The sequence below is a fragment of the Athene noctua genome, chromosome 2, assembly GCF_965140245.1.
Source record: "Athene noctua chromosome 2, bAthNoc1.hap1.1, whole genome shotgun sequence".
In the NCBI taxonomy this organism is placed as follows: Eukaryota; Metazoa; Chordata; class Aves; order Strigiformes; family Strigidae; genus Athene; species Athene noctua.
This window is the reverse complement of record NC_134038.1, coordinates 85,299,318-85,324,903: the sequence shown is the minus strand read 5'-3', so window position 1 is coordinate 85,324,903 and position 25,586 is coordinate 85,299,318. Positions and strand designations below refer to the sequence as shown.

At 35.9% G+C, this 25,586-nt stretch overlaps 1 protein-coding gene across 4 annotated transcripts in view; it reads left to right on the top strand.

Annotated features, from left to right (window-relative positions):
* CDH12 (cadherin 12) overlaps positions 1–17,290 on the top strand; it is a 583,296-nt gene extending 566,006 nt beyond the window's left edge. For all 4 annotated transcript variants that reach the window (XM_074897855.1, XM_074897854.1, XM_074897853.1 and 1 more), the window contains 4 exons: positions 4,664–4,785; positions 6,269–6,386; positions 11,281–11,532; positions 16,242–17,290. In XM_074897855.1, the coding sequence (XP_074753956.1) occupies positions 4,664–4,785; positions 6,269–6,386; positions 11,281–11,532; positions 16,242–16,741 (992 nt within the window). In that variant the 3' untranslated portion in view covers positions 16,742–17,290. The remainder of the gene's footprint in view (positions 1–4,663; positions 4,786–6,268; positions 6,387–11,280; positions 11,533–16,241) is intronic.
* The last annotated feature ends 8,296 nt before the right edge of the window (positions 17,291–25,586 follow it).

Sequence of the window (25,586 nt, the reverse complement as noted above, 5' to 3'; positions counted from 1 at the left end):
GCAGCAGGCAATGGATAAATGTAACTGTAGATATGAATGTACCATTTAGACCTTTCTTGCAAGCTGATAAATCTGACTCTTACTAGCACTAAACCACCAGAATTTTATTTTTAAAGGAATACATGTAAAAAATGAGACAGAAGAGAATTACCTTGTGTTTATTAAAGTAACCTTTGCTGACTGCCTATTGCAGAGGAAAAAAAAAAGGTCTTGTTCAAAAGCCTGGTTGTTTGGGAATTTGTAAATGATTGCAAGTCCAGTGTTCTCATTCTGCGTCTATTTGACCTATAAATATATATACTGAGATTATTCTTCCTCAAACTCTAGGTCCTGCCCCTTAATACCTGCCTAAACCACACATGGTGCAGGTTGGCAGCTTGAAGAGAGGCGAAACTTGGACTCTTAGCAAACAGTTAATTATGAAATCTGCTTGTCCTAGGCTTACTTGTGTCAACTTCTACAGTCACAGCCAGAGAAGCCCTGGTTACCCAGCAATAACACGGTAATATCTTACATACAGACAGTAGCTGCTGGTTCCACATAGGAACCCTGAAAGAATTCCAGATACCTGATCTAAACATTGTCTGGGAATCTGTCTCCAAATAGCAGCATAACTGACTCTTGAGAACATCTCAGAGGTGTACCCAGCATGGAGTGACAGATAGCCTACTGTCATATTTAACACAAGATACCATAACTTTATTGTTTCCCCTTGTTAAAGAAGCCTGTCCAAAAGTAGAGAACTTTTTAAGTGGGAGGTGGATGATTGTTCTGCTGACACACGGATGATGGCACAGACATGAAGGCAGCTGAATGCAGAAGGTCCTTTACCCATCCGTAGAAATAAAAAATCAGCCTTCAAATAGAACAGTGCATGAATAGGGAGAGGATGTTTCAGACTTGCATTCCCCCCCCATTTCACTTCCTATTTTCTCTGAACTTCTTTTCATTCCCTAACTATATTTCATTATATTTTTTTTCTTCTTAGAGTAATTCAACACCCTAATAGTGTCTGTGGTTGCTGTTCCTAAACATTTTTGATCCCACAGACTCTGCCCAAACTAATAAATTGAACACACCTTAGCCTTCGTTTCAAGCACAAAGGCCATCTGGCACTGAGCAGGCTAATTCTATGCCATTAAAAAACTCCTACCTTCCAAACAGGATGCCCACGTGTAAACTGATTTTTTGAGAGTGGTCCCTGGCCCATACTAACTCCCAGCACATGCGTGTGAATTGTCTGCAAGACCACAAGTTGCCCCAGGCCAAAACTGTGCCAAAGGCTGCCATAAGAATGGTATAAAAAAATCACAGCCCAATGCTCAAAAAGTTCCCCAGTGTGATGCTTAATTATCTAGTATGGAAATGGTTTTTTGCATTTTACAGAAGAGTAAATAGATAAAATGCATAAAATCTTATTTCTGCTTTCCTGTCCTTAAGGCACTTATTAAGGTCGAAAATATAAAGTAACCATAATCCTTCCTGTCCAAACCATTTTTCCAACTCCTCTAAGTCTAGGCCCAAATTTTGTAAATTCTAAAGAAACCTCAGTTTAAATCTCAAAATGGAATTTATCTTCTCCTAAATACCATAACTGGGATTAAGGAATCACCAGTTCTCCTCAATGCTCAGTATCTATTTTCTCAGATAATCTATTTTCTCAGATATCTTGGATCTTCCATTAGTCAAAGTATTTTACATATTTTCTACTACTGTAATATCCTTGAACTGTAAATATATTAACAGATGATAGTACTCGAGCAGATAGGACAACTGAGGAAGGAAGAACCCAGTTAATTTGCCTGTATCTTACAGGCAGAATTGAAAACTGAAATAGGTTTCTTAATTCCTAGGCTAATGATTTAACCAACTTCTTTTCTTATCTATGTAATCTGGGTTTAAAAAGTGTGAGCAGATGTTTTCAGTGACTCACTCACTGATACAAGCATGCATGTCACTGCTATGCTCACAGAGCTCCAAAAGATTTCATTTTGAGTCAAACAGAAAACAAAATAAAAATGGAGAAAATGGAGGTCAAGTCTGCAAAGTGGTATTTGAAATGCAATTAATCATCTGCGTTTGCATCAAGTATTACGGGTCTTTGTAATTATATACGAATTCAAAGCTTTACACAATGTTCTTGCAGTCTTCCTTTATATACACGAGTAGTTAAACTGATATCAGCACAAACCAGAAGGAAAATTAATCACATAAATAAAGTGAACTCCAGAAGTAGGTCCATTTTATGCTGTAGTAATTCTGTTTACTTTAATATTTAATTTTGGTGACCATTTATGCAAGGTAAAATTCTACCTTGCTAAAATATTTAGGGAGAAAATATCCTTGCCTCTAATATGTCTTTCAAAGAATCATAGAAAACAAATCACAGATCATCAGTGAGAAAGAACTGTAAAAAGTATACTCATATTCACATATATTTCCGAAGCATGTTACTGTGATTTTGAGGGAAGGCAAAATGTCAAATTCATTTGTTCATTTTAAAAACACACACTCCCATAGTATGTACACTGTTCTTCCAAAAAGCTGAAAAAATAACTGATATAAGATACTTTAAAAAAATATAGCCTAAAAAGTCTTCTTATAGAAACTGTTATGTTTAATAGAAATTATCTAAATCAGCTCATACCTCCCATGTACATGATGCATAAATTTTGAATACATTCATTCTTTTATTGGAAAGGCATTGTTAATATATTTCTAAAAGGAAACGAACTGACATCTATGACTGTACTTTCATGCAATGCATGAATGTGTTTAAAGAATGTATCCTGAACTCCTGTTGTTCAGTGTTGTGCCTTAAAATAAACACACAAAGACTAAAGAAAAAACTGAGTTGCTCCATGTGAATTGCTGTGCTTTTTGCAATGAACTGCTAGGAGGGAAGTTTTAAGTCTGTCAGTAACTGCGTGAACTTGACCTGCTCAGGGCTTTTTTGATCTCTGTGTATATTCAGAGTCAGGGTCCTGCCCTCTACTGACTAAAATAACTTCTTAGTACTTTTTTGCTTCCTATTATACAAAGGAACCAATTAAACAGTGAGCAAATAGTCTAGATTTCTTCTGGCTCTCTGTGCATCTAAAGAATCACTGCCTAATTCCCAGCTGCTAGACGAAACTGTCTTCATGCATACTGCACAATGCTTTTCTCCACAGAGACATGCTGCAAGTAGGGATGATGCTCAATTGGAAATGAATGAGGAGTCAAAGAGACATTATTAGATATGTTCACTATTAATTAGATATGTTCATAGGAAGGAACTGCAAATATTTTGTGATTAGGGTAGTAGTTTTTTGTAGGGTATTTTTTTTTTATATTCCAATCTGAGTTTGTAGGATGGTCACTTTATCCACTACTTGTAAACAGGTAAATCACACTTCTACTTGCTGCTGTTACTAATTAACTAGGAAATCGTTAGGGAATACCTTTTGGCTTTGACAGATGCCTCTTGAAATCACTGCATTTAGGAGTTCCTAAGAACAAGAAGGTAATAATGTAAAATATCTACAGTGCTACCATGAAGGGAGTTTATCCCTTGCTGTGTTAGTTATAAACAGAAATGCAAAGGTTTATACAAGGGATGAAGTAAGGAGCTATTGCAAATAATTTAAAGGGTCCATGTGTGTCTGAAGATTCAAGAAAGCTGTTCTTGTCCATGTACCATGACCTCATGCTGTTACTCCTACACCACACCGATTCATAGCATAGATTTCTTGGATAGATAGATACCTGTGTCTGTATAGTAGCCACCACTCTTACATACAAAAGGATAAAATAATTATCCTTTTCACTCACCAGCTAAACTGTTTTTTTTATATATCTGCTATCTTGCAAGAGGTCTCAGCATAAAATAAGAGAGAATGTTGTCTGATTTGTATTGAATTTGTGTCTCCTTTCTGCCAGACATTGCATTTACAGTTAAACATATTTATAATGTGCATCTAGTGACTGATGAAGATTATCTGCATTGATAGGACAATGGAAAGGAGCATATTGTATACTGGGTTTTAGCATTTCTTTTGCACAAAAGTATATGCTGCTTGCAAATACTTATGCAGTTAAAGCAATATCTGTTACAACATAGCCTAATGGTGTAACCACAACTTTAATTCTAGCTCTACATGTTCCACTGCTAAATTTACTACTGACTCTGACTTTCAGCTAGATTTTTATTTATATCTTTCTCTCTTACTTTTCTCCATCTTCTAAATGGGTATGCTCCAATTACCTCTTTAATATCTTAAGGATGTAAACGGTGGCTAAATAATAAATATCAATTTTCTGCATTCCACTGTGGAAAACATTTCAATTTTAATTATTGGAAGCATTTTCCACAGACTCCACGAAAAGTGATGTGAGAAAAGTTTATTTACAGGAACAACTTAAAATTCTTTAATTTGTGTTCTGAGAATCATGTTGATTGATTCCTACCCCATGAAGAGCAATGGATCAAAGTCTGGTACAAAGTGATAAGAGTTTTGCTTCTGATTTCTCCTTAGTACAAATCAGAAATAAATGGAAGTCAAGGGCTTTTAGAAGTCACAGTACTGGGATCAAAACAGTTTATGACAGCTCATGGACACTGGTGATGACAACAAACATAAATAGTATTCCTTAATGCTTTTCTCCTAAAAATCATTTATAGGTAACCCACTATTAACCAGCAAAGTCAACGTTATAATAAATGTCCTGGATGTCAACGAGTTTCCTCCTGAAATTTCAGTTCCATATGAGACATCTGTATGTGAAAATGCCAAGCCAGGACAGGTATTTCAAATTTGTAATGCTTGCTATTTTGCTCTTTTTCCTTAGTATTATTTATAGCAATAGAAATTTCTGGGTTTGAAAATGACATCACAATAGAATTCTTATACAAATTAAATGTCTGTGTTGGAAATACTCACCTTCTGGAATTCTGTTTGTTGACCTTTATGGTCTATTTTTTTATTATCCCCGATTATATTGGCTTGAGCAACCCTTTAGTGTGCATTTAATAGCTATGACAGGAGAAAAATTCCCTTCCTTAAAGACAATTATAAAGGTAAAACTGCAGTAAGTAAATGAAGTAGGATGCATTGCAAACATTTCTGTGTCCTATTCTGAGAAAAAGAACTGACAACCCCAAAGACAATCTTCCTGAAAGCTTGTTTTTATAAACAGTTTCAAATATATGCATAGCATGTGAAATATCACCTTTTACCATGATGCCAATATTAATAGAGCTGGCCCCAGAAGCTATTGGCTTGTTCTCCTGCCATAAATTTGTGTAATTAAACACAGTGTTGCGAAGCACCAAGGCCAACCACCATACATATTAACAGCTAATGCTGTTTCCAAGACAAGACTTGTAACTTCAACTGTTCAACTTTGAGAGTAACTGCCAGCCATGGAAGGAACATATTCATCCTGCTACGTAATCAGTGACTTCTCTTTATATGTATGTAATATGTAATCAGTCCATGTGATTTTTACTGCCGTTATTACAGATTTGTCCATGACTTCATATGATATTCCTATTTTTTTTTTAAATGTTTAAATAACTACCATACAACCTAATTTTAACTTCTAGTTTATCAGATACCTCTAATTTCTTATTCAGGCACTAACAGTAGAAAGGAGAACCTTTTACAGAGAAGACTGAGACAAGCACTGAGCTGTCAAAAATTAGAAATATATAGATCTTTTTTATATAAAAAAATGCCAATATATAAAAAAGTGGCAATCCTACTATGAAAAAAATTTGACTGCACTGTGCTTACCTGAAAACTAATAGATAGGACTTGGACCCAAAAATTCATTCATGCCTAGATGGTGCAGACCTTTCAACCCTCTACTTCATTTCAAACTGTAAAATTAGGGTGCAGCTTTTTGAAGTACTACAACATGTACTGGTTTTAACGGTGATAGTAGTAGCAGATAAAGTGAACTGTCCCTAAGTAATCACTCACTGAAAACAGTCAGTAGTATTTTGATACAAAGGACAAATATGAAATACTTCTACTATGACTATAGGGTAAATCTTTCTGATTTCCTTCAGATATGTCAAAGCGAGACCTGAGATATCACGAGTTTTCTGGAGGCTATAGTATTCAAACTTCTTGCCTCCACTGTCCAATATATTAGGGGAATTAGAGTAATCTGGCAGTATTTCACTTTTATTATTTCATTTGATGTTCACTTTGCACTTCTACAAAACTGCTTCTTTTAAAGGAGTGAACCGACTTCAGAATTAATCTTAATCTGGTTTCAGGTGATACAGATTGTCACTGCAGCAGACAAAGATTTGTCACCAGCTGGGCAAAGGTTTTCCTTCAGACTGTCATCTGAGGCTTCCAGCAAACCAAATTTCACAGTCCATGACTACAGAAGTAAGTTGCTTATACATATCTCTCTTTCAGAGCAGCAGGCTGTGATTATAATGACAAATACAATTATTTTATACTATAGTCGTGTCTACAGACCAGCTTTCTTATTTGACATTTCTAATTATGAAACTATCTAGGACATATATTAATATAAATTCAGGTCTTGCACCTTTTCTCATTTTTAGGGGACAGGAATTGTCAGAACACAAAAGGCTGAGATTTCCCTACAAACCTGTAAAAACACTGCTACCGGTTTTATTTTCTTCTTTTTATAATTCAGTATCTCAGGAAGAAGCCATATGTCAATGCAGGTATACCTTTAAACAAGGCACTATTGCTGCCTTCTTTAAATCCTATCACTTTGCTCACTGTTTTTGAAGTACCCAGCTATTGTGCTTTCTCAAGGATGCACAGTCCTGCAGAAGAATTAGTTCAAAATATGGACAGTGCTGCTGCAGTAAAACATCCCACAAAACTCTTTATAATTTGTACATTTATATAATTAACATCCCTGATTTTACCCCCAATTTTTGCCATAACTTATAATCTTTTTTTCTTTTTCATTTGAATGCTTTTGAAAAATGGCAAAGAATAACTCAAGATGAAAAAAATTGATCTTTTTGCTCTTATAAACATCTTCAAACATGTAGTGTGAATAGACACAGCTAAAACATCATAATAAACTGTAGTAAATTTTAACCACTAATTACTTTAATCAACTAAGAAAAAAAAAATTAACAATGAGTTTATTAACTGTTAGGTGATCTTTAAAGAACTGTGTGATGTTAAATTTTTCATTAAAAAGGGTTTACATTACTCTGCAAAGAAAGAACACCCAAATCCATCCAATAAAGTTCAGTAACAATCTTTTCCTGTTTAACTATGTAGGTTATAAGTATTACTTTTAACAAAAAGTATGTAATTCTTAATTTAAAAAAAAAAAAAAAAAAGCAAGCCATGTCCTAAAAAGGGCTAGAAATGGAAAATATGATATTTCATAAGAATGAAAAAATATTTCATAAGAATGAAAAAAATTGCAGAGACCACTTATTTAGCTTTTTTCAAAACCATTTAAGTATATGACCCACATTATTTTTGAGGTCATGAACTTTTGCTAATATTAGGTGAATCAAAATGAGAGACAACAAAATAAGCACAACTATTAATCAGGAAGATGTTTATCATTAAGAAAGTTCAGGAAGACATAAATTTGAAACAACAGAAAAATAAACTATGCTTATTTTCTCTTTTTTCTATAGCTTCTCTGTGAAGATGACAAGACAAAAATGGTTTATTCCCAAACTTATTAATGACTTTTATTTTAGTATGCCACAGATAGCTAAAAACATTTTACAGATGAGCAATTTATTTCACGTAATGATTTGTAAATAAAATATAAAATTAAACCATAATAATTCATAATATTGCAGACATGAGTAATAGTATCTTATGAAACCCAAAATACGCTGGTCAACATTTTATCAAATAGTTTTCTTGAGACAGACAGCTCAATGAATATGAAGGACAACCTTACAACGGATTCAAGTTTCCATCTATTCTTGGACAGTTAGGTCATTACTCTTCTCCAGAAGTGCTTAGTCTAAGCAGTATGGTTTTAACAGATACTAGTATTTAAAAATGTTGTGGCATTTCACTATCTAACTATATAATTCTGCCAAGCAAGATTTAAATGCTTTATATCTGTGTCCCACTGGATGTAAAATTTGTTTGCTTCCCCTTAATGCTGCACTGTAATTTCTGTTATGTCCCGTTTCCTGCTTAGCTGTTGGTAGTATTTTCTTAGAAAAATCAGCATGGGGAACTTTGCTAATGATTATAATTAAGAAGAAAAAAAAAAAAAGTTCTCTATATCTTAATAGAAGAAAGAAAATATACCTCTTTAGATATTCCTCATATGTTACATTAATTACTTTCATCTTTTCACTTTTCAACACATTTGAAGGCCCAGATGGGTAGTATCTTCACGATTTTGTAGCCTTATAGCATGAATACTTTATATTTATAAATACCTTTGCTCTTTTGTTCAAGATTTCTTTAAAATAAGAGCTTTAATTTATTTATTTTTGTCTATTTCCTAAAATATCCTTTAATTTCATCAAGATTTAATTTTTTCGAGTAATTACAAGCTATTGTTTTCTGCCAGTTCTTTTAGGGTCATTTTAATATCTTTAATTCCTAAAAATAATCTTTAAACTTCAAATGTCTCTACAGTAATTAAACTCAGTGACCTTTCTCATTTACAGCTTTTGTGAAGTGGGCTTAGCATATGAATTTGGTGAGGAAATTGCTCAAATATTATTAGATAATTAAATTTCTCCTTTTAAACCAGTAATGTTGACACCGAGATGACTTTGAATCTCAGTAGTCTGTTAACAAACTTTCTCTACTGTATAAAAACAAATGCAATATTCTGATTAAAAAATTAATTAGAAACCACCAAGACACAATTTTTCATATATGTATGTTTGTGTGTGTATGTAGCTATATACACACTCTTAAAAGCATTTCTTACTAAAAAATAAGAAAGAAATACATTATTTGTTGAAACACAAGGAAGACGGAAAAAAAGCTTTTGTGGAATATATTCCAACCATAAAAGACTTTTTAAGTTTAGATGATTAACAGAGCTATTGAAAAAAATGTTTCCAGACAGAAACTCTGTACCATATTTTCAATATCTTCTGCCTTTTGATGGCAAAAACGTGGAAGGTCTGCTCTGTACATAATACCGAGATAAAATAACACAACCTTATTTTCCTTACAGAAACTTTTTAAAAACATAAATACCATTATCTTTTGAGTTAACAATTATGTCAATACCAAGCAGTTAATTTGTGAAAGGGATTTTGATTTTTTTGAGGAAACAATCATCTTGTTCATTGTGTTACAATTAATGCTTTTACAAGTAAAAGTGTTGTTTAACGTTTTTAAACACATTAAGAAACCAAATAACCAGTGCTATTCTATACAGCTCAACATCATGGCTGTTGTGATTTTACATCATGTGCAATATGTGTGTAGTGTAGCCAAGAGAATAAACTTTTCCAGGTTCCATACTTCTTCAGAATATAACTTAATGAGAACAGAAGCAAGACAGTAGCTCAAGGTTGCCATTTGGAGTGTCTACAAATATAAACACAGGGAAATGCTATGTTTCTAGACTATGCCTTCCACAGTGCTGAGACCAATCCACCAACTGTGAACAGAAGTGAGAGCCCCTGGAAGAGCTGGGATGCTTCCAGCTGAACCGCTCACCTTCCTCTTTCCACGTTGCTGGCTTCACCATGCTCCCTTAGAGGACTGCTTCCCTGCTGAGCACATTCAGTTGCTCATGTAAGAGAGAGAATTTTCCTTCTCTCCAGATTGTCGCACACATCCTGAAAATGAATTTATTGCCAACAGACTGAAGAACCAGAAGCCATGTCAGCTTCAGGCTGCAGCTCCAGGCTGCTCTGTGTAGAGTTCAGATACATGCCTGTGTCCATATTTTCAAAAGGCCTTTGAACGACTGAAAAGGGTCATAGAAGAGCAACAAAAATTGTTCAAAGCCAAAGACTTAAGAGCTCGATCTGTTTGATTCTTCTCAAAGGAGAATGGAAAATCATTTTATTGCACTGTAACATGTATTATAGTGGTCTTCAACACTGCAGTTAGCAGAAAAAAGAAAAATAATATGAAAAGCTATTAATGTAAATAGAAATAAGAGTAGAAATAAGATTATCACTTTAAATTAGATCTAAAACTCTCTGTACAGTGCAGATGATTAATCACAGAGAGAAAACAAGCTGAAGATGGAAGGTGGTTTGATTCAAACAATTTTGAGACATTTTTCTTTTTCAAAACTGAACTTGATGTGTCTATGTACCATGTCTGAGTTTGATGAAAAAGGGACTTCTGAAATAAGCATTTTGTCAGTCAAGTGCTTTCTCAATGGTGTCTGATTATAACATGTCTGATTTTGGATATTTAGGGTTCCTTCTTATTGTCCTTAATCAGAACTGCACACAAGTATTTGAGTGTGGAATTCAGAGCCCTTAATCCTTCTACCTAGTGACAAAACCCCAGGAAAGGATAAAAGTCATAACACGGGCAGCAAGTGACCTCTTCTAAAGAAAGCACATGGGTGAGATGGCAAAATAGTGACTGCTGCAGGCTACCTTCATTCAGATCTGTCAGCTTTCCCTGCTAATTTCAGCTTGGTTTTGCTTTCAGTGTAATTCTTTTAATCTTCTCATCGTTTCCTTGCTACTATGATTCAAGAAAAGCAGTGAGAAATTAATTTCTACTGGGCAGAAATGACAAAACATATCTTCAAGGAGTTCTGAACCCATTCATAACTAACTGATGGAAAATGTACTGATTATAAAGTACTCAGTTCATTTCTGTACTTATTTTTAATGGGGCAGGAAATCTGAAGGGGATTTGCATTTTGGCCAGGCATATTACTTTCAGTTTTAAAGGGAATTTAATTAATTAATTAATACAGACGTGATTCTAAATCCATGTTCAATCAAAGTCCTTTGGACCACAGGCTTGGAATATAAGGAGATAAGAGAAAAGAAAAACTGAAAAGCCTTCCTAATCTAATACCTGTAATGCTTTGTTTAATTATTATTTATGCTGTCTTTGAAATTCCAGCTGTCAAGCTAACAGGTTTACAAGAAATGGAATATTATTTAATTCTCTGAAAAAAATTGCTGTACCAGTCAGAATACAATACCTTCTGTAGTGATGAAACAAGGCAATTGCATGAAGCATGTCATTCACTGAGTTTCAAAAAACAAAATAGCTTCCTATTACTAAAGGTGATACAAACTACAATGGTGAATTGAAGTACACAGTAAAAATCCTGTAATGACTGTCGTATGTTTTACAGACAACACAGCTGGGATTGAAACCAGGAGAAATGGTTACAGCAGAAGGCAACAAGAGCTGTACTTTCTTCCAGTAGTAATAGAAGACAGCAGTTACCCTGTCCAAAGCAGCACAAACACAATGACTATCCGTGTTTGCAGATGTGATTCTGACGGTACCATCCTGTCCTGCAACGTGGAAGCAATCTTCTTACCAGTAGGCCTCAGCACAGGAGCACTGATTGCAATCTTGTTGTGTATTGTTATACTTCTAGGTTAGTTCTCATGAAACGATGTGAAGTGCATTACTCCGATTATTCACCTGTGCATTGATTTGTGTTGCTATTAGCTTCGTCTGTTGTTTTACAAAAGCCAGTGAAAATGCTTCTATGTTTCTAGAAAAACATCACAAAGCACTGACCATGACCTTGACTCTGCTAACACCTTCATATTTCTTATTGCCTGAAGAGAACCAGTTTTCAGTGGAATTCAAGTCGTATTTTTTAATTATTCATGCCAGCTTCAGCATAAGGAGAACAAAGAAATGAGAGAGGAGAAAATAATTGTAATCCAGACTCTGACTGGCTAGGTCCATGAAAAACTTTACAGGAACATTTTAATTTCAAGCAGGCATGGGTTCCACAAGGTAGTATTGCCATTTGATCTACATTATATTTAAATATTGCCTTATTTACAGCATGCCCAAAGCAGTCAATACTCATATGCATCCTACTTATAATGTAGCCTTAATGCACTGATAATGAAATAAAACCAACTTTGTAGATCACACAGTCACAATGTGGGATGAGAAAGCAGACTGATTGTTACAGATGCTAGCCTTTACCTCTTCTTGATACTAGTGGGCTTCCTAGATCTCATGCTACTCCTTATGTGGGTCTAATGGTCAAAAATAGCTGCAGACACAGAATATAACATATGGACACCTCTTTGCATTTGGATAATACAGTAATTTACTACTTAAGTAAATTACTACAGGCTCAGGGTTACATAAATAGGTTCTGAGTAGCAGTGCATAAAAGTCAGAATTTCTGTTCTGTGTACAAATTTTATGCTGTGAGAAAAAAGTTGTTTCAAATCAGAACAAGAGTGGCAAACAGTCATACTTCCCATGGAATAGGAATTAATAACAAATACACCTGTTCTGAAGAATTTAAAAACAAACCAAAACAACCTTAGGTCAGTTTTTCAAAAGTAAGAATGCTGTCTCCTTTACCACTATTCTTTGGGACTACTTTTTCACTTGTAGGGGTTTCCTGGGTAAAAGCAGCCAGGGGTGAGCCTCAGCATCAAAGAAATTCCATTATGAAAAAAAACTTAACTTATTTTTACATGAAGAAATATGTCAATTAGATCTCTGTTTTAAGGTAGGACTTCCAGGATATCTAACTGCTCTGTTACAAAGTGCCTAGAAGCTCTAAACACATAGCTATAGCAAAGCCTTTCATGTTGCCCCCTTTGTGTCCAGTAATCTGGACAGTGTGCAATATGCAGCAGAGAGCTTGGTGCTCTTGGTTGAGAGATCATTCACATTGGCAAAGTATCTGGGGAAGCAGGAATACCTGAAGTCTAATTTTTCCCCAGAATTTGCTAGGTGATCATGGAGGCTTTCAACAGAAATGTGTTTATGTTCCCTTAATGGTTTGTTGAAATCAATACAATTTTTATTTTAAAAACCCAGCATATTCAATTAGAAAAAAAAAAAAAAAAAAGGTCAAAGAACTCCTTATCAGTTCTGCTGTTGACTGATGCTCTTGTCATATACAAAGCTAATGAAGATACTTGAATTCCTGCTTTGCGCAGAATACCAGACTGAATTAGTGAGATTATGTTTGGAAAAGAGGTTTTGGTCCTCTAATAACTCCCTTCATTCAAATAAGCCTGGCAATATTACCCAGAAAAATTAATGAATAAATAATGAGATCTCCAGTTCTGTGTGTAACCTGAGAGAATGGCATTTATCTTATATCCAGACTTTCTCCTTCTTATTTCATTGATCAATTTAAAAACTGCTTTTGAATTTTCATTTCTTGCTGTGAACCTGGCCTAACACAGAATCATTAAAATTGTAGTTGAAGTCATTCCTGTCAAACTCATTTCTACACAAAAGACCAGAGTCAGAAGTTATTCTAGACCACACAAACCTGACCATGAATTTATAATCATTACAACTCCTGTGTTCATTATTGTTTTACTTCACCAACAGCGCTTAGAACACTATAATGTCTACCAAAGGCAGTTAGGGAATTAAAAATTACAAAAAGGCCAGTTTACTACAAGCAGATTTTACATTCAATTAAATATATCTCCAAAGACAAACTATTGGAAAAAAGAACACAAGCTGATTGCTATTGAGTTGCCATTTGGAATAAAGCTAGTTTCTAACATAACAAATCACAAAATCACAGTTGGAAGGCACCTCTGAAGATCATCTAGTCCAAGCTCCCTGCTTACAGCTGGGTCAGTTAGAGCAGGTTGCTCAGGCACAAATCCAGTGGGGTTTTGAATATCTCCAAGGAGGGAAGCACCACAACTTCTCTGGGCAACATGATCCAATGCTTGACCATTCTGACAGTAAAGAAGCGTTTTTCTTACACTTTAATGGAATTTCCTGCATTTCAATTTGTGCCCACTGCTTCTTGTCCTGTCCCTGGGCAGCACTAAGAAAAGTCTGGTTCCACCTTCTTTACTTCCATGCATCCATCAAGTATTTTTAAGATTCTTCTGACACTTCTCTTCCCCAGGCTGAAGAGACACAGGTCTCTCAGCCTCTCCCTGTATGGCAGATGTTCCAATCCCTTAATCATCTTTGTGGCTCTGCACTGCATTCATGCCAGGAAGTGCATGGCTGTCTTATACTGAGGAGCCAAGAACTGGAAGTGTGCCCAGAACTCCAAGTGTGTCTGACCAGGGCTAAACAGGGGTGAATGATCACTCCCTAGACCTGATGACAACACTCTTCCTAATGTAGCCCCAAATGCTGTTGGCATTCTTTGCCACAAGGACACACTGGTGGCTCATGGTGACCTTGCTGTCCAACAGGACCCTAAGTCTTTCTCTGTCAAGCTGCTTCCTGGCCAGTCAGTACCATCTACAGTATGTGGTTATTCGTCTCTATGTATGGGATTTGGCATTTCCCTTTGAAGGTCCATGGGTTGGTTTCCTGTTGGCCCATTCCCCTAGCCTGGTGAGGTCCCTTTGAATGGTGGCACAACCCCTGTTTTGTATCTACCTATAAACTTGCTGAGGGTGCACTCAATCCCATGATCCAGATCATTTATGAAGACGTTAAACAAAACTGGTCCCAGTATTGACCCCTGGATGCATCATTAGTGACTGGTCTCCATCTGGTCTTTGGGTTATTGATTACAACCCTTACAGCCTGATAGTTTGGCCAGCCTTGAAATCCACCTTAATGTCTACTTGTCTAGTCCACACTTTCTCAGTTTTTCTGAGAAGGATGTTATGAGAGACATCATCAAAGGCTTTGCTAAAGTTAGGATAAAACCAATAAACTTTTCTCCCTGCATCCATCAGTCTCTTCATTGTAGAAGGCTATCAGGTGAGTTAAGCACAATTTCACCTTTGTAAATACATTCTGAGTACTCGCGATCCCCTTTCTGTTCACAGTATGTTTGAAAATGTTTTCTAGAATTATTTTCTCCATCACTTCCCTCAGGAAGAAGATGAGGTTGACTGGCCCCTAGCTTGTTCTTCATGCTTTTCTTGAAGATAGGAGTGACACTTGCTCCAGTCCTCAGACACTTCTTTCATTCACCATGACATTTCAAAAATTATCGCAAGTGGCCTCACAATTACATCAGTCATCTACCTCACCACTTGTGTGCATTCCATCAGGTTCCATGTACTTGTGTGTCCAGTTTAAGTGTTCCCTAACCTGATAATCTTCCACAAAGGATAGGTCTTTCCTGTTCCAGACTTTCTCTGTGGTCTCAGGGACCTGGGATTCCTGAAGAACAAACTTTCCAACAAAGACAGATGCAAAGACGCCATTGAATAGGTTGGCCTTTTCTGTGTCCTTTGTCAACAGATCCTCTGCCCCATTCAGCAGTGGGCCTACATTTTCTCTACTTTTTCTTTTATTGCTGTCATACTTGTACATGCCCTTCTTGTTGTCCTTCATGTCCCTTGCAAGATTCAATGCCAGATTGGTCCTTGAATTTCCTAACCACATTCCTGCATGTTCACCAGTCACTGTATATACCTCCTGGCTCACCTGTCTCTATTTTCACCTCTTATATGCTTCTTTTTTATCTCTGAGTTTAATCAGGAGCTCCTTATTCATCCATGCAGGCCTCCTGCTGCCTTTGCTTGATTTCCTGCTCATTGGGATGGACTGATGTTGAGCTTGGAGGAGGTGGTACTTGAAAATCAATCAACTCTCCTGGACCTCTTTTCTCTCCAGAACATGGGAATTTTCAAAGCAGATCTCTGAAGAGGCCAAAGTGTGCTGTGTATAAAGATGAATTAGGATTATTTTTTCCCCATTTCAAAGATTCCAGATTACTTTTTTTCTCTTTAGTACTGTGGGTTGTTTGGGTTTGATTTTTTTTCTCTGCAATGTGGAAATTTGGGGGTTTTTCTCTATTTTGCTAGGGAAGACATTTATAAAAAAAAAAGTCCTATCTCTCTGTCTCTCTGAACTTAAAAGCTGAAGTCCTGTCCCATTCTATTTGTTCACAAAGCAGGCCAGTAGGAAAATTATTTGTTACTTCCTTCAGCAGAACAGCAAGCATGAAGGAAAGTTAGATTCATAGATCAAACAGCAAATTACTTTTTCATTGGCTAGAGCATTGCTATTTTAAAAAGAATAGTGGGATCATATCTTCTAAGGAAAAAAGTCCCTTTGATTGCTTGCAACTTTCAAAGGAAGATATAATGATATGTCATCAGAGTACCAAATTATTTCAGTGCATGTCTTAACTTCAGTTTTCTCTTGTTACAGTCATTGTGGTACTATATGTAGCACTTCGGAGGCAAAAGAAAAAGGACACCCTGATGACCTCTAAAGAAGACATCAGAGATAATGTTATCCATTATGATGATGAAGGAGGTGGAGAGGAGGACACCCAGGCTTTCGACATAGGCGCCCTGAGGAATCCCAAAGTGATTGAAGATAACAAAATACGCAGGGACATAAAACCAGACACCTTGCGTTTTCCTCGTCAGAGACCACCAGTGGAAGATAACACAGACATAAGAGATTTCATTAATCAAAGGCTGCAGGAAAATGATGTAGATCCAACTGCACCCCCATATGACTCCTTGGCAACCTATGCTTATGAAGGAAATGGATCTGTTGCAGAGTCTCTCAGCTCTATAGACTCCCTTACTACAGAAGCAGACCAGGATTACGACTATCTGAGTGACTGGGGACCTCGCTTTAAGATCTTGGCTGATATGTTTGGAGAAGAAGAAAGTTATAACCCTGACAAAGTCACTTAAAGTACAGCTACAACAGTAAATAAAAAGAAAAGTAAACCAATAACAAATTTAAAAGATAAACCTAAGCTTTATATAGGACAAGATTTCTTTGATTATAAAAGACAGCAACTGTTTCCAGCAAGTTACTACATTTATCATACTGTCAGTTTTGGTTTGATCTGCAAAGGAAAGATAAATCCTGTAATATACACGTTTTTTTGTTGTTGTTATTTTGTTACTCTGGAATTACACTGAGACAAGCTCAGGCTTACAAGGTACAGTATACTGGACTGATTTAGAAAGAAGATAGCTTTCTGGCATCATGGTGGAAGAGTGGTAGCTTTTTCGTAATTCCACTAAAGTGCCTATTGAAACTTTTATCATTTAAGTGGTAGAGTCTGCTGTGATGGTGTTACAAAACTGAATGGTAGATTGGACAAGAACTTTAAGACAAGAAGCAATAGCAACCTGCTGACTTCTCTTAGAACAAAAATGGAGATCACTTCCTGGAGTGAAAACTAAGGGCGGGGGGCTGGTGGGGGTGGTGTACATTGTGTTTGGGGGTTATGTTTGGGTTTTTAAAAGAAGAAAACAGTATGTCAAGACTTCATATTTCTTCTTCCAAAATTTGATTGAAAAATTAAATTTAAAATGCTATTGCTCACTCTGAAGATGTAAAGCCCAGATCAAAAAGGAAAAGATCTTATAATTCATCAATGAATATTTAAAATGTTCATGCAAATATTAAATTTTTCCAAAATAATAAAAAGATCAAAGCAGCTCTTTCTTTATGTAAAGGAAATTTCCCTTGGCTCCCCCTCTTCTTTTAAAATGAGACTGTTATTAGAACATAAAATGGAGATTTTTTTTAAGACTATTATTGTATTTTTAGTATCAAGACATTTTTTCCCTTCTTAGTATCACTACAGAAGTACATGTAAAGAACTCCATATCACTTTTCTTTGCAATCAGATTTTACTCTGTAGGTACTATAGACATACATATTATAGAGATAGATATTTTTCAACTGACCATCTGCTACAGTTCAGCATATCATTGTATTTTGCTGTCAGACCCACATCAAACATTTTAGGAAGACTTTTGAGGATGGAAACCTTACTAATTTTGTTCTTGCCAAAGCATTAATAGAGACAGAATAAAAATATAAACCAGTGTGTTTGTCCACATTTTATGTACATACCCATACATAAATGTAGCTGTGTAAGTAACAGAGGTACAGATATGCACAAGTCATTATGCTGTGGAAGATATCTCTCTTGTAAAACTATTTCATGTGACTTTTTCTGGTGATCTGAGGCATAGACATTTTGTAAGACAGTGGTTTATGGCCCTTGAAGTGCATATATCCTTACATTCTCCTTCTAAAATCTCTGCAGTGCTATGCGATCTTCTTGAGCTCTGTTCATTACTGACATTGGCAAGGTCAGCCCAAGTATTTCATGAATCAGAAGTCTTTTATTCACCTCAGGTCTACAGCTTACTTTTTGTGCTGCTGAAGAATTAATGACTATCAGATATTGTTAGCTCACAAGTCTAATATTAACATACACAAAGTTCCCTTCACTATCTTGGGGAAATATAATGGTATTTCAAAGTTGTATAAATTAACATCCCAATGAGACATTACAAGGTGTATAGTCTAAGTAATTTTAGAATCATTTGGTACAATTGGACAAGGTTGCATTAAAAGCATGATTGGCAGAGCTTCTACCAGCAGAGAGCTGAGAAAGAGACACTGCATTTGGTAACAAGAAAGTTTTGTGGTTTTTTTCATTATCAGCAAAGGTATCCTATGTTCCCTGAAAGTCAAACTGAGCCAACAAAAACTCGCTTCTTACAGGAAAGGGAAGCAGAGGAAGTGCTGGGGCCCATTTGCCAGCATAGCAATTTTTGTGTGGAAACTGGTGGTTTTAATGTTCGCATATCTTGACAGCATAACAAAGGCAACTTGATACTTCAGTGGGCCTAAAACAGAGCACTGTGAAAAAAAAACAAAACCCACAATAAAACAGACAAACATATTTGCTACTAGTTACAACACAGATTTGATTAATACAAAATGCACACTTGTGGAGATATTTAGCAATGCTTCCTCATGTAGCATATGCATAGCAATGCTTCCTACCTTGCTGCCTCAGCTAAATTAAGTAGCTGACACTGCTCATTTACAGATGTGCAGTCCTGTAGCCAAACTCTGATCTTAGTAACTGTATTAGACCTTTACAGGTATTTCACTAGTAAAGTCAATGCAAGTAAGAAGAGTGTTTTGACTTTTTGACACCACATGGTATACTTGCTCCTGAGAAAGTGGTGTTTGTCATGGATTCTGGATGAACATTAGGCCTCTTAGATAGTTTGGCATTTGCTGTAAGCAGGGCAGTCTGTATGGGAGCCTGACTTCCAAAATGGTTAGACAGAAAATGTGATCTTAAACATGCTGCTACACACATTCCCTATTTGAGAATGAGTTGTCGTGTGAGAAATTAATACCAAATTGAATATCAAATGCGTATTTTTGACATTTAAGAGGTTTCTAACTGAGATGTTTCTATCACATAATTAACAAACCTGCAGGAAGATTTATTTTTTTAAAAAAAGGGTAAGTGATTTCTAAGTCAATTGTCCTATAAAATCCTAATTAAAACTTCTAAGACTTTTTTATAAAGACTGATCAAACAATTTTAATTTAACAGGAGTATTTTTTGTAAACAACTCTATAGAACTAAGGAAAATAATTACTTTTCATTTATACATAACCTGGGATCCAGGAAATTTGTATTTAATCCCATGTTTTCTCATTCTCTTTCTGAAGATGCTTGTCAGGTTTTTAACACATTATTTTTAAAAGGTAATTAGACAAATATGAAATGTACAATATTTAAATTTATGTCAAGGCATCTAAGATGACATGAAGTCAATGGGATTAAGGAATCTCAGTGCATTTATAAATTATATCGGATAACTTCTTCAGTTTTTAAGCACTGTAGTTTCAAAAAATCTCTACAAACCCTCACACAATCAAGATGTTAAAGTGGATGTCTGTCTCTTGATTGTGGAAAGAGCTATAAACCTCAATTTCTATCAGAGTGACAGGAAACTAAGGTAATGCTGAAAAGGCACAGAAGGGATAGAATGGAAAGAAATACTTTTGTTTAAATTTCCAAACATCTAGCATCATCTTAAATGTCTCAGCGGTGCCCCCCCTGCAAATCACAAGACATTCTGTAAAATGCTTTCTGCACATGAAGTCATTGAGCCACTTCACTGACACAAACAAATCCACATATTAAGGTAAATAGTTATGACATGCACTAGTGGTGCTGAAATAAAAGTCTAAATAAAGCATTCAGCTAAAAAGGGACTTATCTAAGGAAATCTAACTGATAAGCTTACATTGTGAACAGATAGAACTGAAGACAAATTTTTGACAGAACGTTTAAAAGGAGTTTCAGGGAAGAAGGGAAAAGTCTTCACTGCCCTTCCAAGAAAGCTGAAAATGCCACTACTTAGGAAAGTTCAGACAATTTTGCTGTGGGGTCAGAACATAAAATTGCTAATATTTGGATTTAAGAATGCTACCACACAAATCCGAAAAGTCTGCTTTTCTTGAAATGAAGATTTGCAGTGTTGTCAGTGAGTTATATAGCAAGGATTTGGAAAGCAGTGACAGTGGATGACAAAGATATATTGGAATATTTTATACTTTCACGGTTTTTACTAGTTTTATAAATTTTCTCTAAATTTTGCTGTTCAGAATAAAATCATAGTTACTGAGGATTAACTCTAGGTTATGGAAGCAGAGTTTATTATGGAACAGAGAGCAATAAATGACTCAACAGATTACTGACAATATTATTCTAGAGACCACCTTGAAAATATTCTTACCTTAAGAAAAGATGTCCATACCCACAGAAACACAACTGATCATTCACATTACTAAATAATGTGGTTCTGCAGATGCTATATTCATTTTAGATTTACCTCCCTTATTGTTATGAAAGAGTTCTTAAGACTGTGTTACTATGGAATAACAAATCTGTATTAAATGAATATGGGAAGAAAATATAATAATGTACTTGGTTACATCGGATTTTACTTGCTGAGTTAGGGGGTTGTAAATTCTTTGCGGTTATTTTACTACTATTCTTATTATTATTATTATTATTATTATTATTATTATTAACATAGACATTCAAATCTTCTGTGTATAGAATATTTCTGAGCTTAACAAACCTTCATGAAAACAAATAATAGAAATGACGCCTACTAATAACCATACTGAGATGACATTTAAGTGAAAATCAAAGTTTATAATACACCCCTTCAAAACCTTCTCTTAATGGTAAATCTATAATAACCTCATTCCTTTTATCTTCTTAGTTAAATCAGGAACCAGAAAAGTTGCCAGAACATAAGCAACAGTTACTATTTTGAGCAAAACTAAGATAAGTTTGTTTGCTCTGGACAATTTCTCTATTTTATTTGTTTAATTGATAAACTTCCTTTATTCAACTTACTTTTCAACTAAAATCCCCAGATAATATTTTTTGTATCTTACTTTCATTGCTGTGGTCCCAGTCAAAATACATCCCAGGACTCAGGAGGATCTTACCAGTGTGTAAAAATACTTGATGGATGGAAGCAAAGAATGTGGAACCAGACTTTTCTTAGAGACAGGACAAGAAGCAGTAGGCACAAATTGAAATGCAGGAAATTCCATTGAAGTGTAAGAAAAAAGCTTCTTTACTGTCAGAATGGTCAAGCATTGGATCATGTTGCCCAGCGAAGTTGTGGTGCATCCCTCCTTGGAGATATTCAAAACCCCACTGGATTTGTGCCTGAGCAACCTGCTCTAACTGACTGTAAGCAGGGAGCTTGGACTAGATGATCTTAAGAGGTGTCTTCCAACCTCACATTTTTTGTGACATGCCAAAACTATCCTGTGTACTTAGGCTCCTAAGCTCTAGTAAACTCAATTGCATTAGGGACCTAACTACATGTGCATAGTAACTGACTTGTTTTAGAGAGACAGTTCAGGTAGGAGTGGAGGAAAGCGATAGCAATCTACAAAATTCTAGCAATGTGGATAGTCTGGAGAGGGATAAATTATTTACTCTCAGTTCCAGTACAAGAAGTAAGGAACATCACATGAAACTAGTATCAGTCAGGATGAAAATAAAAAACCTGAGGTGGTTCTTCACACAGAGAGTAGCTGAGATGATAGTAATGGAGGCTCAGAGTTTATAAAGGTTGAGAAAATGCTGGACAAATTAATGAAAAGCTAATAATTTTAGGGTTGCTTAATGGTGTGTGACATCTAGCTTGGGGAGTCCCTGAATAGTGCTTGATTAGCATCCGGAGGATGCTAACCTGATCTGTTCCTAGATGTTTTGCTAGGATATCAGTTTATGCTAGTGCTGGAAAAGATTACTACCTCAGTTTGAGCAATGCTTTCTTATTATTATTTGCTTTCTTATTATGATTTTATGATAAATTTAATTCATTCTCAAATCACGATTCCCTCAGTTCTCTTCCAAATTGCACAGATAAATCTAGTTCTCTTATTACATATCACATGCATATCTGCATGCATATTTTATTATTTTCCTCAGATTTTAACTATTGTAAATGCCATATTTCCTTCAATTCTGCACACCTTTATGTGGTATTTATGCACTTTTGTCTTTAACAGGGACACTAATTGCTGTCAGTGATGATGACAGTTTGGTTTAGTCTATATGTTAAATAAATTATTTCATTACTGTGTAAAGATGATAACCTCTACAATACATGTCATTGTCATCTTTTGCATGTCACTTCATTAACTGTCCTAGTTACTTCCCCACGTCCTGAGAACACATGAAGAAAGAAAAGAGGGAAGGTAGTGACTCTGGCCGGATGAGTGGCCAGTGTTAGTCCACTATTCAGTAGTTCAGCTTACTGCTCTCCTGCTATGTGTGGTAAAGTTAGAGGTAGTTTATTGTTCTCACATGTTGAATATGATGCATTTGCCAGTCAAATGCATGCTTTAGTAGTATATGTCTCTTTCCGGAAGGATAATTCAAGAAGTATAAATTAATCCCCTTCTTTTTCTGAAGTTCTCAAGATGTATGGGGAGGAAATGGAATCATATTAGGAGACATCAAAACTGAATATGACTTAACATAATGTTTTCTATTATTTGGTCACATGCCTGTAGTAAATAGGCACATTTTTTATTTTCTCCTTACAATTTGTTTTCTCTCTGTAGTCAGTGAAGTCAGGGTAATACATTTAATATTATTCAGAATGTTCCTGTTGCCTTCAACCCCTGCTTCTTTAGCCTCTTCAGGTTACTTTGAAGTTTGATCTTTATTCCCCTGTGCGTTCATTACTCTTCCAGTTATGGGTCTTCCTGCATATCTGATTACAGATGAACTTTCATGGCAGAAACGTCTGACCAAAAAAACCCATGACACAACAGTACAGGCACAGAATCATAGTTTGGCTTTACATAAGATGTTTCAGAATGAACAAACATCAACTTAATGTTCCACAAACTAACATCAGCAGAAAGCAGACTATGAACTTAATAAAGAAAAAAAAACTAATCATGATATCAAATCTTTTTGTATATTTTCTGCCATTCTTGTACAGTATGTAACTCACCTGCTTTCTGTGAAGGGAAGGAGATACAAAGAAAAGGAGATGACGGACTCTGGAATTATGACCTCTATTTTCTGGTATTTGTATTCAGCTTTCCTTTGTATATATAAATAACAATCTAACATTTCTTAGATTGATTTTATTTCTTAGTCTTAAAATATGAAAAATATATTCTATGAAACTAAGAGATATCTGGCAATGACAAATGAAATACATACAAATGTTTCAAATGCAGTACATCAATGTATTACTCTTCAGTTCTTAAAAGGAGAAGTCTGAGGACAGAAATTCAGTTTATCTTTTTTCAGGTTTGCTGAATTTACCTCACCAATGAATGATTATTGCTCTTAGTAATGCTGTTCCACAATTGGTAAGTGCTTTATTTTACTTGCTAGAACTATTTTTTATAATTGCAGTTGTGACTGAAAGTACCTAATATCATATGTAGTCAAGAGAGCATGGTAAGTAAACTCAAAAAGTGATTTAATGAAACTGTCTGCTGACCAGAGATATTCAACAGTTACTGATCACAGGGATTTGTCTGAATTGTTGCCTGTCTGGAAGATAGTGCTCTGCAGCCCAGCTGACAGAGGTGCTTGAGTTCTTTCTTGATGGTTATGGAGAGAAGAGTGCCCTGCTAGGGCTCAGATTTTATGAAACAGCATATTGCTTTGACAGATCATCTAGGTAATATCTCAAAAAAACTGTTGGCATGAGCAGAGTGAAACACCTGTTTCAAACACTGAGTAGCCAAGGAAACCCTTTCTTCCTACTGAAATGATCTGTAAAGGACTGTAGGGAAGAATGGCCTCCCAAGAAATAGCACACCACTTCTGATCTGTAATTCGCAGACTGTTTATGCATTTGCACTAAAACATTGCAGGATTAAATGAAACAGCATAACATGAAACAGATAAAATGTTGTGAGCCATGACTTTCCATTTTGCCAGAAGTCTCTGAGCTGAACCAGGGTCCATCATGCTTACTATTCTCTCCGTATTCAGGAATTCTGAAATCTGCCTTCTTTTCTGCATGTGACAGAGCCTCTGTGGTGGTTTGGCCCTGGCCAGCAGCTAAGCACCAGACAGCCACTCACTCACTCCCCACCTCCATGGGGACAGGGGACAGAATAGGAAGATTGAAAGTCAGATAACTCATGGGTCAAGATAAAGGCAGTTTAATAAATGAGGGAAAGAGGAAGGGTGGGAAAAAAAACCCAACAAAACAAAACAAAAAACAACCGAGTGATGGACTCACCACCTCCTACAAGTAGACCAATACTCACTCAATCTCCAAGCAATGAGTACCTTCCAAGCAAAACCGTCCCCCAGTTTTGTTGCTGAGCATGACATCATACGGTGTGGAACATCCCTTTGCTCAGCTGGGGTCAGCTGTCCTGGCTTTGTCTCCTCCCAGTACCTGTGCTCCCCCAGCCTATTCACTGGAGTGACAGAGTGAGAAAAATAAAGCCTTGACTGCTAAGCAATAGCCTTGACTGCTAAGGAATTGGTGTGTTATCAGTGCTGTTTTGTTCACAGATGCAAAGGGTTGCTATGAAGAAAGCTAACTCCATCCCAGCCAGATTCAGTACAGCCTCCAAAGGTGTGATGAAGAACAAACAATCTGAAGCCTTCTCACAGACACCTATACACCACACATGGCCTCGTTTACACACAATTGAAAACGTGCTCTGAAAAGTGCTTTTCCACCCAAGGCAATATGCCAGGTTCTTTTAGAATTTGTCCATAAGTTTTCTTTAGTAACAAGGTAACTTTTCTATAGAGAATTATTGGTTAATGTAGAAGGCCAGAAGCAGAACAAATCAGAATTTAGTGTAATCCTGAAAATCCTCTCTCACTTCATGCCTCTTCCTGTTTACATTTGCCTAACTGCCTCAGCCTTGACGTGCTCTGTAACATCTACATCCTGCTGAAATGCAGAAGGAAAACTTCCCTCTTCTAAATCATCAATGGCAATCCCATGTATAATTGGCCCATTTTATCACATGGGCTGCAAAAGTCACTTGCAGAAATCAATCAAAACAAAAGGAAAAACTAACCTTCCCAAATAACAAGAAAATCCCTCCCTTCTATTCAAATATCTCAGCAGTTAAAGTGTCCAGAAAAAATTTAAGAGCCTCAGATATAACGCCCTCTAAAACTTACAGCAAATAAGCATCTTGCTTCTCCCAAGAGCATAT